This window comes from Sprattus sprattus (assembly GCF_963457725.1).
Source record: "Sprattus sprattus genome assembly, chromosome: 11".
Taxonomy (NCBI): Eukaryota; Metazoa; Chordata; class Actinopteri; order Clupeiformes; family Clupeidae; genus Sprattus; species Sprattus sprattus.
The window spans coordinates 23,937,915-23,955,261 of record NC_137909.1 but is presented as its reverse complement, the minus strand read 5'-3'; the positions used below and the strand labels follow the sequence as shown (position 1 = coordinate 23,955,261).

The following is a 17,347-nucleotide window of genomic DNA, read 5'->3' as shown; positions in this document are numbered from 1 at the left end:
TAGGACTTGAGTTATGTCAGTGGTGTATAAGTTGGTTCCGCATCCACAGACCTTGGTCTAAAGCTGACCTATTCTTAAACAAGTAGACCTATCGATAGTTATTTTTGCTTAAAGTAGCCTTGACCTAATTAGAACCACTGCGGAGGGTTTTAGACTTTGTTCTTTGCCCTTCTCAGAAGAAATGCCCAATTGACGTTTATGAATTCAGACAGAATGGCAGGCTGTTATCTTGCCCTGCTTTCAACATCTGCAGTTGTGCCCTAATACACTCTGACTCAATTGTCATGGATGAACATAGCATATGAGCCTACAGCCATATCAAACAACAATCACTTGTCAGATGCTACAACAAAGTGGATGCATTGACACATTAGCCAACAGACACATTTGTATGGGTTTTTTTTAAACCACACTGATGCATATGACGTCAGTCAGTGGGCTCTCATAATAGGGAACGCGCACGCATGTGCGTAACCATGCACATTTCGACCTTGTTTTTGTTGATTTTTAACTTCAGTGCGGCTGCGCGAGGCCTCTCCGTTGTTGCCGTTGGTGACGCGGGTTGTGAAGAAAGAAAAGATAGCCAGCTACAGAGGAAGCCGAGAAAGAGCGTCTGTGTCTGGGAGGGGGGCAACCTCTCACAACAGCTTCACCACTGAAGCTAAATATATCGAATGCATTAGCTAGCCAGCTTTGTGCACGGTTCCGGACATAGAAGGCAGTGTACACAACCTCATGATCATCCGTTTCGGTCACCTGGCGCTTCCTCTAAACCAGCCAAATAGCAAATCGCCATTATATGATCCAGTATACAGCGTCACTTTTGCCCTCCATGTGGGTGAGGGACCTGTGTGTGTCGGATTATGGCGAGAAAAACAGTTAGCAGGAAAAGGAAGGCAGGAGATCCCAAGGAACAACAACAGGTAGGCGGAAACCGGGTTGTTTTAGCTCGCGTATAGGCTAACTTTGAACGTTACCTAGCAAACCTTAGCCCACATCAGCAATAGCTAACATTTCGTTAGCTATCATGGCCACCTATAGCTGGCTGGTGAAACAGCTAACAGTAGCTGGCCAGCTATTAACTTTAACACTTTGCAAACACAAGTTATTCCAACAGATAACAGGTAAGCAAGTGTTTGCCTATATACAAGAAGACAGAGGTAGGTATAATAACGTTATTCTACCATTAGCTAGTTATCCAATCTAGAACAACTTTCTTCGTCGCTAGCAAGCCTTAGCCTTGATGACCACAGAAGGCTAGCTATCGCTAGCTATTCTAGCTAGTTGGACAACATCGCGCAAAATATTACGCCTAGCTTGGCAAAGACAGCTAACTTTAGTTAATACTAGGTGTCTAGTGGGTTGCAGGCGAACGAATAATCATATACTGGTAAATAACTAACATTTCCTATAACGTATAATGTAACAAAAAAACACCAGAGAACCTCTGCTAACGTATAAGGTATCCAGCTGTAAGAGGCGTTGACGCTGTCCATATGTAGCGTTGATGGCTAACCTGGCTAGCTGACGTTATCTTACAACGTTGGTCAATAGCATTACAGAGATGAGCTAATGCCAGCTTACATTATACCTATAAGGCCTGTAAGTGTAAGGACTTTGGTTATACTTTGCTGTTGCTTATGGCAGTTATCTAAATTAGGTAAGAGTAACTTTACTTGTCAGCCACTATATATTTGTGTATCAATTTCATTTTGACAAAGTGATTAGAGCCGCACGAAATCACGAAATACGTGATAAATTATTGCTGGTATCTAACAATATCTTAACTGTAACAGCCACCTTGTTTGACAATCAATACATCAATTTGTTAAATGTATGTTAAATACTGGAGCTTCACTGTTACAGTTAAGTGGATGAACTTGTGACCGACTGAGCTTGCTGGGCAGTAAGCTAATTTGCTAGTGCTCCTCTGTGTCATTCAACTTCGACATCCTTAGGGTTAGTTTTCATGGATGGGTGTTAACCGTATTGTCAGCCACATTGTAGATTACATACATGCATGCATGCATAGATTACAATGTTACAGATGTGGTTTCCCTTATAAAGATGAAATTGTGTCCTTATGTAGCTTCCTGCTTGGCCAATAATCAATCAATCATAGATAAAAGTGGGTTGTGTAGGCTGGCTATCAATAATGTGTACAATTCTAGGTGGTATTCAAGGTAAATATATGTTTGTTGGCACTAGGACACCACATCTACCATTTAGTCTCTACGCCTTCTCTGACAGTTATAACCTAGAGTCGTGGCGATCTACCCACCAGTTTGGTGTGTGCTAAGGGGCCGGTCAAAGTCAATTAAAATGTTATGTGAAACAGTTTATGGCTGTGTTCTCTGTTTAATAAGGACCTTTACCCAAAGAGTAAATAGGCCCCAAATTGTTGTTGTGTATTCTAAAGCCATCTGTAGGGTCAGATGCAAGGAATAGGCATTGCCCTTTGATAGAGCATTTAACTTTACAAATGGTGTTTTGCCCTAGCAGGCGATGGCAGAGAATTTTCTCCTATCCTGACTCTTGAGTAGCACCTCTTCATGTTTTGAGTCTCACAATGCTGATGCAATGAAAGGATATTTCTTTTATACCTTAAGGGTTAAATGATTAATACAGTTTACTAGGCCGGACATTTCAAAACTGCATTTTAGCCCTTAAATTTCATGATGAGTCATTTTAAGATGCAGTGAGGTTACTAGTGCTTGTTCATAATTGTGCAGCACATTTCTCAGAACAAATCTGCTTATACATTTCCATCTAGAAGACAATCATTTTTCATACAACTTTGCTTTACACTAACCAGGTAGTACTATTAACCATAGCCAGGAATGACTGCAGGTGCAGCTTTTTTTTAAGGTGGGGCTGGAGGAGTATTGCACCTGCAAGATATGTCCTTGAGCAATTTGGCCATTTGTCTATCTGGTATGCATTTTCGGGGGTTCACACAGCTGTTCCACTTTTACATTCTGCTGACAAAGTATGAGGTCACCTACTGACTGATTTAAACCAAGATTAGCTCAAAGGATGACATCACTGTGTAGCATCTTTTTTATTCCTGCACCTGAGGACCTAAGCTGCAGTTTATTTCAGGCCTTTTCAGTGGATCATGGCTGATATAGCTAATCAGAGGCTTCATTCTTATCTCATGACAAAGTTTAATTGTGTGGCAATTGAGCAGACAGAAACTTCAAACATGCTGTGCAGTGAGTCTCTGAAAGCAGTCTTGAGACGTGCTTCTGCACCAGTCTTTCTGTTTTGGCCGAAAATGACATATGTCACAGTATGTCATAACACTTTTTTATTTTTTGGTTCTGGATGCTCTCTTTGTCATGGTTTCGACATTTTATAGGTCTGTTTAAATGAGGATTCAATTGCTGGCCTGAACAATATGTATTCTGATTGGATAAAAAAAGAATTGACTAAAAAACACAACACCTCAGAAACATCTGCTATACTTTTTGTAGATTGACAGGTCTGCACTGACATCTGTCCTGTCCTGTGCACGAGAATGATGGTGGAAGGCAGATGCATGCTTTTAAATTTGTCATGTGACCGTGATCTCACAGTCAGTCTCTCCCCTGCTTCAGCTTCCCTCAGAGCTGTGGACAGCTAATCAGGGTCTGGGCAGACCCCCGCAGTGGGCATGTAAAGCCCAAATATTTATACCACTTTATAAAGCTGACAGATGTCACACAGTTCAGGGCTTGGTTGGCGAGAGAAAAATGACAGAAGTACCGCCTGACTGCCACTTGAAAGGAAACGTGGCACCCAAATGCTGAAGTCAAACTGTGCCCCTATCGGAGAGCATTCTCAGAAGAGAGTCTTGTTTGTTCTCAGCAGATTGCACTTGGTGATTGTCAGCAGCACTGTTTTGTTAGGCTATGTTAAGATTGTGACTTCAATATAACTAATTAGAAATTTGAGTATAATTGACACAGGGTTGCATAATGTCAATCCCAGTTTATGGTTCCGTTTTAGCCATATCAATGTGCTTTTTTCTGGTGTGCTTACATTGTACAGTGAAATGGAAATACATGTTTGGAGTATCTGAGAATTTTACTATATTTTTCAGTCATGAAGGAAAAGGACAATTGACTCCTTCATCCATCTATAAGCATGTAATTAGTATTTCATTTATCAGCTACAACCAACTTGATATTTAGGACATAAAGGACAGCTGTAACCTCTATTTAACTTCTAGGCCTAGGTTCTTGTTAGTTAATATTAGTTAGCATACCACAAATTGCTGTGTTTACAAAACACCATACAATACTTGTTCTTTATTAATCCTTTGTGTTAGCAGATTCTTAAAGACTTATATAGTGTCAGATCTGGATTGTATTCACAAGAAAATATTGAGAAATCTGTGTTGTACATCTGAACACAGTGAAGGTCTAAGTTTATAGAATTTCTATAATTGTAGTCATATAGCCTACATTTATAGCCATTTTGATATACCTTTTAATACGACAATTCAGCATGACGTCACAATAACAAATATCTTACTTCCGGGTGGCAAACTTGGCCCCTGCCCATAGTAAACCTTAACAAACCAATAGGATTTTCCATGTAATTTGACAAAGGTACGAACACGTTTAATCATAATTATGAATATGATTACAACACGTTTTATGAGGATGATCTTGTCAACTGAAAAACTAGACGTTCCTGATTTCGTGGCTGTTGATATTTGTTAGCGAATAACGGTAATATTGCAACGTCCAAGTCATTGAAGAACATTGAAGTATCAAAATCGTAGTGACTTAGAACGCTACAATATCCAACCTAACATGAACGATTTTCAGGACTGTTTGTAGCTTTCCAGCTATTTGTGTGGACACAAGAATTTGTCCATACAGATATAAATAAAGTACCTATCTATCGATCTTATTGAAAGTAGTGAGCAGTTTTGAGGATCTACACGAGTTCAGCCCGATTATGCCCCGATTTCTTCGTCGCCGACAAATTTGCAGGATCGGGCCCGATTTTGAAAAGTCTGCGACGAGGTGAGGTCTTGTAGTGTGACATGCTTGCGACCTGCAATGTTTTCGTCTGCGACGTTCGAAAACCCCACGACGAAAAGTCTGGCATGTCAGAATTTTTGGGGGAATCGCAATGACGTATCCATTGTTGACATAGCAAAACCTAGCATAAACCTCACTCTGGCATGTATAACGAATGTCCAGCCTGATACTGTTATTATTGTAAATGTAGGTTACAAAATGTGGTTTTAAAGTAGTATATTTCCAGTCTTACCCGGAAATTTACGTTTGATAGGCTACGTACACTTTTGAGGTAGGCTATCAAAAGTATCTAGCTGTTACCTAGGCAATTAGATACAAAGATTCATGATCTTGTAGTGTGGCCAGTCTTCCGACCAAGACGAAGCCCGAAGCCGTGGCTCCGTGATCGCATAGTGTGACATGTTAAATCGTGAAGGAATGTTCGACAATCGTGTAGTGTGAACCGGCCATTAGCAGATGTGATTGGACTGGAGTTTGCTATCTCAGGTTCCATATGTTGTGATGGGGCAAAATCAGTGTGGTCAGAATCAGGGTTTGGCCGACCTACATTATGAAAAAAGATTGAGCAACCGTATCATACCCAAGCCAGATCACGCCACTGTGTGTGGTTTGTTTATTTATAACAACGGGACTCTCACTCTAGCAAGCTAGCACGATATGCTACCCAAAGTTATGCTACCGTTAAGTTACCCAACAGCAACCCAACAAAAACGTTTTATTTCCTATTATCCTATTTGTATAAACTTACACAAGCTTTTGAGACATATTCTGCAGGTAATATTGTGGCGAGTTGATGGCGTTGATTGACTTACTTTAGACAACCAAGCTTGTTAACATTTTACTAGGGGAAGAAAGTTGACATAACTTTATGTAAGCTCAGCTTTCAGCGTGCGCAGGCAGAATGGGAAAATAAGCATTGATATGAGTTGCCCGCTTGTGTTGTTACTCTCAATAAAAGGATAATTAACGATTGAAATGTAGAATTTGCTAAAATAGTGCTTTAATAAGTATAATAATCATCCTTTACGTGGCTGATTACATTTGGCATTACAACCCCAAACACAACACGATTTCGCCATAACATTTGCGTTAATGAACTACTTCAGCTGTTGACAGGATGACAGTTTGCCACCCGGAAGTACCTTGGCAACCTTTGTTTACAAACATTCTGATTTGGTCTATTTGTTATAAACAAGCTGTTTCTGTGTGTGTAAGCCCTGTCTGAAGTCATAGTAAGCATGCTTGTGTACACACACACACACACACACACACACACACACACACTAAGATCCTACCCTGACCTACATGGCAAGGTGGATACTGGTCAGTAAGCACTGTCTATCGACCCATGGGATAAACCTCACAGACTAGGCTCTGTAGTGTGTGTGTGTGTGTGTGTCATGCAAGTGTTTATCGGTGTGTTTGTGTTCTTACATACACAAGATGCTCTGTCTCAGAGAGTGCTCAAGGTGTGTATCAGCATGACATCAGCAAAATGGCTGCCATTGTCATCTGTCACAGTGCTTCAACCAAGACAGATCCAGTTATCGATGCTGTCACTCGACACCCTTGTCTGCCTCCTTTTTGTGTAACTCAAGGTTGGTTGTGACCAGGTTGCTAGACATGGTTTTAAAAACACTGCTGTGGAGTATCGAGCAGTAATTTGCAATGATTTTACTTTCTCATTAGTTTGTATTTCTCCCTATTCAGTGCCCTAGAAAGACGGGCATAATGCCCATGTCAAACTCCGTGAGGATGGTTGGGGGTTTCACTCCCCAGCAATATGTCAAGAACGAGCTGCCGGTTATCGTTGCTGTAAGGCTGTCTAATGACTCAGACGCGTCTCACTGCCTGAACTCCTCCCACCCTCTCATCAGAGTATGCTGGTTGGCTGAAGGTCACTGGTCACTGTACTCCACCATGTCAGGGTGGATGTCTGCGGACACAAAGCCAAGCTGCTGACAGGATCTCTGGCTGACCCCTTTCATAGTGTAAAGAGATCAGGGACATGGTCGGGAACAGATAACCACTCTGTATTTGTTATAGCTGTACACTTAAAATTCCCCAAGCTAGTGAGAAGTGTATTGGTATTTAGACCAAAGCTAGCAAATAGCAAGATTAGGCCACAACTGATTTGTAAATAATAATCATTTGTAAGTTTCTGGTCTCATTTCACATAGTTTAAAGGCTAGTGTTATATGGTATATTATTTACATAAACTGAGCAGTGTTATTAAGAAGTGGGAGGGGAGCACAATATTTTATAATATTTTATCGATACTGCAATGCCAAGACTTCTATTTTATAGGCTATCATCACACACATTTTTACAGTAGTCTAGTCCTCCGCTAGTGTACGTGGTTAATGAAGGGTTGAGTTGAAATATTCTATTCCACATACAACGTAGTCTTCAAAAAACGTGTTCAAAATGCATCCCGATGCATTTAATTATATTTTCTAATTAGTTTATTCTATTCACAGAAATTACTTTAATGTTCTGCCTGTTAAGTGGGTGTTCAAATTATCCTCCACACTCACATTTGTTGAAGGACTGAGTTTATATTTTGTACAATTCACAAAAGTATAGTAGTCCGCACACTCAATGTGTTTGAAAGCAGCAATCGCAATGTATCGTAGAATCAAATTCCATTACTTAATGTTTCATAAAATGTAAAGAATCGTATTGTTACCCAGATATGTGATGGGATCATATCATTGCCTTTGTGATATTTAGCAGCAACGCAGGTTCCAGCCAATCAAATCACGTTATGTCTTCCAGCGTAGACGTCATCCGGTCAAATCGTATATGCAAATATTGCAGATAGCTCCCTCAGGCAACTAGAGAAAATAAGCATGATCGATGGTGGACTAAACTCTCGTAGACACCCATGTTTCTATATAAATATGATAGGTTTGGCTTTTTTGGTGTTTTAAAAGTTACTGAGAAATGTACATCACTGTACAATCTGATAAACAAGTTGTTAAAAAATACGTCTGACTCTGAGGTGAATTTTATGGTGTTTGCCAGCCAACATCAGCATCTTACAAGCTCAGTCCCCACAAAAAAATACGCCTTGCCAGCAAAGTTCAACAGAGGTTAGTAATTCAGTGGTCTGATTGTCAACAACCAATCTCACTTTAGCGTCTGCATTACAAAAGCTTCATCAACACGCTAAAACGTTGGACACACCCTTAGTCAAGTGTTAACGCAACGCATATGTGTAGGTGCCCTGTAACTGAAATAGTAGCAAATCAGTACTCTGCTGATTTTAAAATATGACATCAACAACATCCCAAGTCAAATATGGCTGGTCTGGCTAGGTTTTCTTCTGCCTTTGCTGACATTGTTGACAACGTATGCCCTGTCCCCTCCTTGATTTTTATCTGGTCGGCAAGACAGAAGTGGTATTGATGAGCACGGTTTCATAAGTTGAACTATTGCCACCTACCTAACCTACCTTCTTTCCTCTCTCTCTCTCTCTCTCTTTCTTTCTCTTCGTCTCTCTTCCAGGTGGGCTGGGGCAGTGCTGGTGCAGGGCAGAAGCGGGCGCGGTTGTCGGCATGCTCACGCCACGCGCAGCAGTGGTGGCGCTGCCGCCGCTCAGTGGTATGGGCCTTACGTGGGCGCGAGTTCCGGCCACAGCAGCAGCATGAGTGGCACCTCCAGCGCAACCTTCGCAGCTTTGCTGCAGCTCGGTTGCCCGCAATTCTGAGCGAGCGGGAGTTCTCGCTCGGCCGCCTCAACAAGGTGTTCGCCTCACAGTGGCTCAACCACCGGCAGGTCGTGTGTGGGACCAAGTGCAATACGGTAAGTGGTGGTGTGCGAGATGAGATGTAGGTGGGTGAAGGGTGGGACATGGTTAGCAGACAGCTAATGCCAATTTAAAGTCCAGGCGACAAGCGTCACTCAACAAAAATGAACGAGGCGACAGCTGTGGTCTCTTATAGTCTGTTGTTGTTGACAAAATGGCAACTCGGTTACTTGGCTACCTATTTTCTAACTAGTTTACATTAATTAGCCAGGTGGACAAATCCATCATATCGCTTCCCGTCATTAGTGACACAAACTTTCAACGTTTGCGCTCTTTCAAAACTTTTGATGGGCACAACAAGCTCACCGACACCCTAGCAGACACAGATTTAGTTGCGTGTACAACATTTTTTGTCAAGCAACACACTATATTCTGTTTAAGAGTGAGTGTGTGTGAACGGCTAGCAACATAAATGCAATGTGGTGAATACACCAGAAAGGCATTCCGGAAAGTCAGGTTTAGTCATTGTGCTGAGGGGTGCTGCCCACAAGTGTGTGCACGAGCAGTGATTGGCACACCGTCAGACACTCCTGGCTCTGACTGGTTCTTTTGATTTGGTTGCAGTGGAGGATTTTTTTTATCAGATTATCTGTCATGTACTACTGCCAGGGCATAGTTACAGTTTTAGCAAACATGACAAAAAGTTATTTTCATAAGCTACCTACTGCAACTTTGAAGCTGTATGAACTGTTTAAGTGATCAGTCAGCTAAGACAAAGATAAGTGGTGCCAGGATATACTTGACAAAGATAGCAAACAGCTAGTACAGTCAAATAAGATTCCATGCTGTATACTAAATGGTGATTTCATAATAGTAATAAAACATGAAATGTGTAGTAAGGTCATGAGAATTCAAGTCAAGGTATTATCCCTCAGTTTATGTAGTCACTGTGGTCCTCCTCCCCATGAATTTTGTCTATAATTGAGTGCCCATTATTGAGGCTAAGGGCCAGCTCTTCAACAGGGGCTTCATATCGGTTTAGGATGACATTTAGGATTTTTAGTATTACAGAAATATCTTTACTAAGTAACCTATCTTATCTTAGGATATTAATTTAACTATTACACAACCGTCTTTTGATAAGTTAGGAATCCGTAAGTCAGGATGGCATAGACCCTTAACTCAAAATAACTGCCAGATATTAAAATTGTTGGTAGACTGCCCTTCTTTCTTCTTTTTGGTCTGGACAGAAAGAGAGACTGCTCTTCTGTTGTTTTCAGTGAGCTGGGCATTTGCCCACTTCTCAAGTGACATAATAGGCTCACTTACTATAACAAGCGTTCGATTTAACTTCCATCATAGTATCGTAGGTCCATTTCGGCTAAATGTCTACACGCTTGTCTCATGCTCCAAAAAAATTAAAAGCAAATTGTTTAATTGCGTTATGGAAGAAGGTTATTAGCCATCAAATAAATGGAATAACAATATGTTGGAACTGGCTGAGGAGCTCAACTTGTGTTGTTATCATCGCCAAAATTGTAACGTTACCAAGGTTTAAAAAAAAAAAAAAGGTTTTCAGAGTCACAGAATCAAATTAATAAAACGATGTTCTGGAACAAATTACTCAGAGTCCGTTGTGACTGATTCAGTGAAGTTCCAAGTTTAGGGTTTCTGCCAGGCTGTGTTAACCACACTTTCTGGAGTAGCCCTCAGGGACACATCAATCTTGCATTGACATTTACTGATTTAAATCATTTATTTAGACATTTATCATCATGTGCTCCCTGAGAACCTAACCCATGATCTTGATGTTGTTAGTACCTTGCTCTACCAGTGGAGCCACACAAACATTACATATATAGGGTATCAGAATGTAGCAGAATAAACTGCTTGTGATGTTACCTTCTGTCCTTCTTTCACACTCTCTATGCCAACCCCCCCCCCCCCCCCCCCATCTTTGTCTCCCAGTTGTTTGTGGTGGATGTGCTGACAGGACAGATCACGCGCATCCCCATGCTGCGGGACCGGGAGAGGCGCGCGCCAGGGTCCGTGGGGGCGAGGGGCCTGCCCGGCTCCTTCATGCCCGGCTCAGGCTCCCCGCTGGACAACCAGCAGGGCTGCGGCATCCATGCCATTGAGCTGAACCCCTCGGGCACGCTGCTGGCCACCGGCGGCGACAACCCCAACAGTCTGGCCATCTACAGGCTGCCCACACTAGACCCCGTCTGTGTTGGAGACGTGAGTGCATACATTCAAACAGACACTCTCTCTCTATCTCTGCCTGTCTCTATCTGTCTATCCATCCATCCATCCATTTTGGATTTTTATTCCAGCCCTAATTTATCTAATGTAGTAGAAAGAGAATGAATGATGATGGTGATTATCTGAATGTGATTGTTTCTTTTTATCTTTCCGTGTAGTCCTGACATTAGTACTGTTTTCTTTTTTTCCCCCTTCATTCTGTTGTCTCTTTCTTCAGTTTCTGTCAATTCCTTACTTTCATCGGTCTTGCCTTGTCTTTGACCATAATGTATCCCTCTTTTGTGTATGGATGCCAGACTTCCACTTTAAATAGCTCTTTCTCCCTCCCTCTCTCTTTCCCAATCTCTCTTCTCGTAATGGCCACTGATTCATGATGTGAGGGTGACATTTGCGTGAATGAAGTCGCTGTGCTGTGCAGGACAGTATCACCCTCATGGTTTTGTCTCTGAGTGTGATGACCGGAATGTCCATTATGCATGTCTATTCATGGTTCTCTCTCACTCTCTCACTCAGGATGGCCATAATGACTGGATATTTTCCATTGCCTGGATCAGTGACAGCATGGCTGTATCTGGTAAGCAGTTTTCACCTTTATAGCGTCTTAACCTTATAGACATTTGAAGTGACAAGCTGGCAGTTTCTGGGAATGATATTAGTGGGTATTTCCATGAAGCGCTATCTGAGCTCATCAAGTATGAAAGTCTTTCAAAATTCAATGGTAATATAAATACGATACTCTGTACACTGGCGAATCAGTGAACTGTGGACTGATGCTTGGTAATGGATGCTTCTAAAAAAAACTCTGTCCGTACTTGCACTGTGAATTCTGCCTTGCTCAGCCAAAGGTTGTAGACCAATTCCTCTTACACCGTGACTGTATTGTTATTCCCTAGCAATGAATGATTAATAAATGCATGATTTTCCTGATGTATTCCTGTCTGCGTCTGTGTGTGCCAGCTTTTGTAGTCCGTATAGATCCATCTGTGTCTTAGCATGTAAATCTGAGCATGCGTTTAAATGTCTGTGTGGCTACCTGTGTCTTCCCTTAGGCTCGCGGGACGGGTCTATGGGCTTGTGGGAGGTGTCTGACGACGTGCTGAGCCGTCCGAACGTGGAGGGCGTGCCCGGCTACTCGCACATCTCCCACCGCGCACTCAAGGACATCCCCAAGGAGTACACAAACCCCTACAACTGCAAAGTGCGCGCACTGGCCTTCAACAACAACCACAAGGTCAGTGCCACCCACTAATGGCTAAGACTCTGCTAAGCCCCCTCCACCTAATGACCGACGTAAATATAAATATAAATGTTTAAAGTTATTCCCTTACCTTCCCTTAACCTGTCTCCTTAGGAACTTGGTGCTGTCTCATTAGATGGATACTTCCACCTTTGGAAGGCACAAGACAACCTGTGCAAGGTTTGTGGCTGATTTTAATTTCAGCGTTGTGTGTTGATAGGGGCGTGTATTGCTTGTCTCTATTTACGGAATTTTTTATACATTTGTATTCAATTGTTATTTTATTATATTGTATCGTATTGTATTTTGTCTGTTCAAGTATTGCTCTTTTTAAAATGCATTTCCCTTCCAGGAGCTCTCCACAAAGCTTACCCACTGTAAGGAGAATGTGTGTCTGGCCTATGGGGTTGACTGGTCGGTGTATGCAGTTGGCTCTCAGGCCCACGTGTCCTTCCTAGACCCACGCCAGTCCCCCACCAACATCAAATCCGTCAGTTCCAGGGAGCGTGGCAGTGGTAAGTGTCCATTAGCCAGGTCTGGTGTGAGTTTGACACTGAAATAACAGTAACCTTTTGCTGGTATATTCAAGCATCAGAAATCAATCCTATTTAACATTTACTTCAAAAGAATGTAATCTAATTCAGGCCCGTGGCTGAGTCGTCAAGGCTGAAAGCTAGTCGATTTCATTCCACACTGACTTTGTCATCAAGGGTGTTTGTTTTTGTTTAAATTGACAGATTTATTAATAATTGAAATAAGTGAAAAGAATGGCAGCAGTATGCACATGCGTCAGCTGCCATGGTTTGCATTAATCCTTATGTGACTGTGAATGGTGATCGTCGGGAGGAGATGTACACCAGCGCCTGATCCCTGCATGCCTTTCCTGTGGCACCATTAGCCCCCTTGCTAACATCATTACACTAAAATACCCTAATTCATGACTTAGCTAATGGAAGCATTACACAGCCTGCAGTCACAACAAATGACAATAGACCCAAATCAATCAAGACAAATATACTGATGAGAATAATTAACAAAAGTGAGGTCAGAGAGGTCAGAGCCTTTTGTTAGAATAGTTCTCTTCTCTGTAGATGACTTAAAGGCTTTAAAAAAAAAAAAAAAACACACACAAAAATGTAAATCCAAATTGGTTCGTTAAGACCTGACACAACATAAATACTGTGGCCTATAGGATGAAATTGTTTGTAAAATGCTGAAAAAATGGAGTAAAATATCTGACTAAACTTTTTGGTGAGCACAAGACATAAACAATTTAAAGATCAGGATCCTTTGTGATTTCCTGGAAAAATCTGAAAATCTGTTTGTGTGTCCGGCAGGCATACGCTCTGTGAGCTTCTATGAACACATTGTGACCGTGGGCACGGGCCAGGGATCACTGCTGTTCTACGATATCCGTGCCCACCGCTTCCTGGATGACCCAAGCTGCCCGGTGGGCTGCCAGGGCGGCTACCGCACGCGGCCTGCAGAGAGCATCCTCAAGCTCAGCACGGGAAGGGGCTGGCTGGTATGTAGTACTCCCATCATCTTCCCATCATTCGTGTTTTGTACAGTTCATCCTACCATCTCATTCTGTCAATCCAAAGCCCAATAATGCAAGCACATGATGCCATGAACACCAACTAGTTGATACACTTCACCAGTCACATTCATGTAACAAAATAGTTATTTTTCAAAGTAACCTATTGTGTAACTTGTTGTTCATTAATTAAGCTATATCTTGTATGTACGTACAGTATATGTGCTTGGTTATGTGTGTGTGTGTGTGTGTGTGCTTTGAGGCTTTTTACACATTTTGTCATAATACCTCTGGTTTAGTTCAGTTATTCATAATGTCTTAACTGACCATTTGGAATGGAGCCATGTCATAAAAACCCCTAACTACTTAAGCTCTGACCATCCAAGCTGCTCCACTCTCTAAGCTTTTGCACTCAACACAACATGAAATAGAATGCATGGATCTTGTAGAACTTCTTTTGTAAGGGCTTGGAATATTTTGAGAATTGACACTCCATTCATCTCTTTCCCATCTTTCCTTAGAATCACGACGAGACGTGGAGAAGCTACTTCTCAGACATCAGCACCTTCCCCAATGCGGTGTACACGCACTGCTACGACGCATCCGGCACCAAGCTCTTCGTAGCTGGCGGGCCCCTCTGCTCCGGCCTGCATGGGAACTACGCTGGCCTTTGGAGCTAGCTTCCTCCATATGCCCCTCTGTCCCTGTACATGTCCCTCTCTCTCTCTCTCTCTCTCTTTCTCTCTCTCTTGCTTTCTTTCTTTCTTTCTTTCTTTCTTTCTTTCTGTCCCTCTCTCTCTCTCTGTCTCTCTCACACACACACACACACACCTTTAACCCTCTCTCCCCTGTACACGCACAAAAGAAAAACACACGCACGCCTAGCCACTGATGGTGCTTACAGTCCTTCCCTCGTTTGCTTCACACATCTTCTTCTTTTTTTTCTTCTTCATACCGTCTCAAGCCGTTCACACATCCATGTCCCCGTCATCGGCCCTCAGGATCATGCTCGCCGCTCCTCCACCCTGGAGCGCCTCTCTGGCTACCACAGTCATCCGCCCCCTCCTCCTCTCCCTCCACAGCTGTCAGAAATGGTGTGTGTTGTGTGAGGAGTACTTAGAACAGAATGGGTTCCTCTCAGGAAGGCACACCCCACCCGACTTCCACCCTCAAATGATTGTGAGTGAGCAGGATGGCGAAGACGCCGGCCATCAGCTGTACTTGCCTATGTTTTGTCGGGTTTTTGTTTTGGTTTGTTTTCGTAATAAATTAAACACTAAGAGATATTAATCATTTAAGTTATACCCAGGGATTTGAACTGTTTGGTTTCTGTTTTAGTCAGATTTATATATAGATATATATACACACACAAATATATAAACAACCTTTTTTCCCTTAAGAACTTCTCTCCCTTAGTGGTCGTGTCCAGCTATGTTTGAGAAGGAGTCTTTATTATGTCTTCATGTCTGAACTATTGGAGAGGCAACTGTTCAATCCTCTGGCATTTCAGGCTCTCTGTCTGTGCTGGACTGATACAGAGAAACAGAGAGGGAGGGGGGCGGGTTGAAGAGAGATACAGACACATGGATGCCCATGGAGACGATGAGAGGGGGGGGCTAAGATGGGACCTTGAAACAGAGACTCGGATGCAAACGAAGGAAGCCCAGCATAACTGCCCAGTTGGTTAATGGAGGTGACTATGGAACCAGCCAATCAAAGAGAGAGACACCACAAAGCCAGTCTGTGTGGGACTCGTTATTTTTTTTTCCTCTAATGATGGAATGAAACGATGACTGTTAAGCTCCTTCCATGTCCTATGTTGTCTCTGCAGATGATCTTGCAGAATGCTTATTTTATTTGAAATTCTAACTTGGCGGTTTGTCTGATTTAAGATTCACTGATTAGTATTATTATTTTTTTCTTCAAATTATATTATTATTGTTCTTATTTATTTTCTGAATTCAATATTATAGCTCACAGCCCTACTGGAGGTGTATAACATTTTAGAGTTGCATTTGGTGATCTTTCCCTCCTTTGAGGGGAAAAGTGTCCATGTCTCTCCATCGCTCTGTTGCTCCATTTTTCTGTTACTCTTCCGCTCCCTCTGAGCTGGTAGAGCAGTAGTGAGTGACTCTGTTGCCTTTCTGCAGTCTTTCTGTGAAAGACTAAGGCAGGCTTATGTTTTCTGTCTTCCCCCAAACGTGGACTTTTCTATGGAGTTGCCATCACAATGTTAGAACAGCAACAAATGAATATGAACACGAGTACGATCATATATATAGTAATTAACCATCACTTTAAAGATTTATTTTATATATAAATGTGTATGTATAAGTATTTGGGGGAAAAAATGGGGAAGATGAACATTTGTCAAACTGTCTGAGGATGTGTGTGCGTGTGTGTGGACTAACTTGTTTAGGTGGTGCCCTCATTTTTTATACACATTTCATGAATGTTTTTACAGATTACCGAGTCTAAGGTATTGTACATCAACAATTTCAGCATCAGGAAACAACTTGTAAAAATCTTAAGGGGGGGAAAAAGAAAATAATGAATAAAGTTCTATTGATGTATTTTTTTCCTATTTGAACCTGTTGCTATGTGTGTTTTGTTGCGTCTCAGACGAGAATGAAGGTTGTTTTACAATCTAAAATATGTGTTTCCTTAAGCACTAGGGGGCGACCATGAGTGTTTTTGTTTGTACTGTGTAACCGGATTCTCTGAGTTGTGGAATGCAAAATTCCAACATATGAGATACGCTTATGATTCGATTACCATCTCGCCCTGCACATCACATATTGAACAACTCTGACCTCGAATTCGCATCCTAAGGAGAAAATATGTGAAAAAAATAAATATTATTCGAATTGGTGTTTAGACTTGGAATGGGAAGCCATAGCGTCTGGTGAGTCAAAGTCTTGCCAAAAATGTATTTGAAGTGCTATTTTCCATCAGAAGTCTGTGTTATTATTTTCTGGGTAATGAACTCAAGCGCGTGCGTGGATTGGTGTACTCTTCTCGCGGATCCAGGGAAAGCAGTAACTGTGGCGCGGTGAGTCACGTGATCGTATCTGCTGCTGGCTGAGTGAAGCGTGTTGGCAGGTAATAAAAAACAAATCTTGTCTACAAACATAAACTTGGTTTGTATAATGTAAAGAAACCGATGTATTTCGCTTCTGATGGTGTCATTCGTGAGCCATCATCATTTGTAGTTGGTAAAAACATGTTATTCTCCTCGGTTTTATTATGCAACTCTGTTGGCTTGTTCCCCGATAAGCTAGTTGAAGAGGGCAGCTAGCTAGCAAACGTCGGAGTGGGTTTTTTGCTATGCTCTGTGGCCATTTTTTAAGCAAAATACGTTGTTTGTTCGGCCATTCTTGGCCACACATTGCTTATTACCCTGACCGTTCTGCGTATTTATTGATTTTCTCTGTAACGCTAGACAACACAAAAGATTAAACACGCGTAGCTTATACAAGGACGCCGGGCGGTCGTGTATTTGTTAGCTTGGTATGTAGCTATCC

The 17,347-nt window shown here is 42.0% G+C and overlaps 2 protein-coding genes across 8 annotated transcripts in view; both read left to right on the top strand.

Annotated features, from left to right (window-relative positions):
• Positions 1-596: 596 nt before the first annotated feature.
• On the top strand, positions 597-16,407 carry dcaf12 (DDB1 and CUL4 associated factor 12). The gene is made up of 9 exons (XM_080846983.1): positions 597-923; positions 8,547-8,843; positions 10,756-11,025; positions 11,563-11,623; positions 12,099-12,280; positions 12,401-12,466; positions 12,639-12,801; positions 13,624-13,811; positions 14,345-16,407. Exons 1-9 carry the CDS (start codon positions 864-866, stop codon positions 14,501-14,503), a joined length of 1,446 nt encoding a protein of 481 aa, XP_080703109.1. The 5' UTR covers positions 597-863; the 3' UTR covers positions 14,504-16,407.
• Positions 16,408-16,832: 425 nt separating this feature from the next.
• Positions 16,833-17,347, top strand: part of ubap2a (ubiquitin associated protein 2a) — a 17,717-nt gene continuing 17,202 nt past the window's right edge. For 3 of the 7 annotated variants that reach the window (XM_080847983.1, XM_080847982.1, XM_080847978.1), the window contains exon 1: positions 16,886-16,925. The gene's annotated coding sequence lies outside the window, so the exon portion shown is untranslated. Of the gene's footprint in view, positions 16,926-17,347 lie in introns of all 7 variants that reach the window. The other 4 variants (XM_080847980.1, XM_080847977.1, XM_080847979.1 and 1 more) reach the window with 3 other exon arrangements.

Coding starts and splice junctions, on each gene's coding strand:
- dcaf12 (XM_080846983.1), top strand. CDS start 864: ATGGCGAGAAAAACAGTTAGCAGGAAAAGGAAGGCAGGAGATCCCAAG. Junction 11,624..12,098: donor TGACAGCATGGCTGTATCTG/GTAAGCAGTTTT, acceptor GTCTTCCCTTAG/GCTCGCGGGACGGGTCTATG. Junction 12,467..12,638: donor CACAAGACAACCTGTGCAAG/GTTTGTGGCTGA, acceptor TTTCCCTTCCAG/GAGCTCTCCACAAAGCTTAC.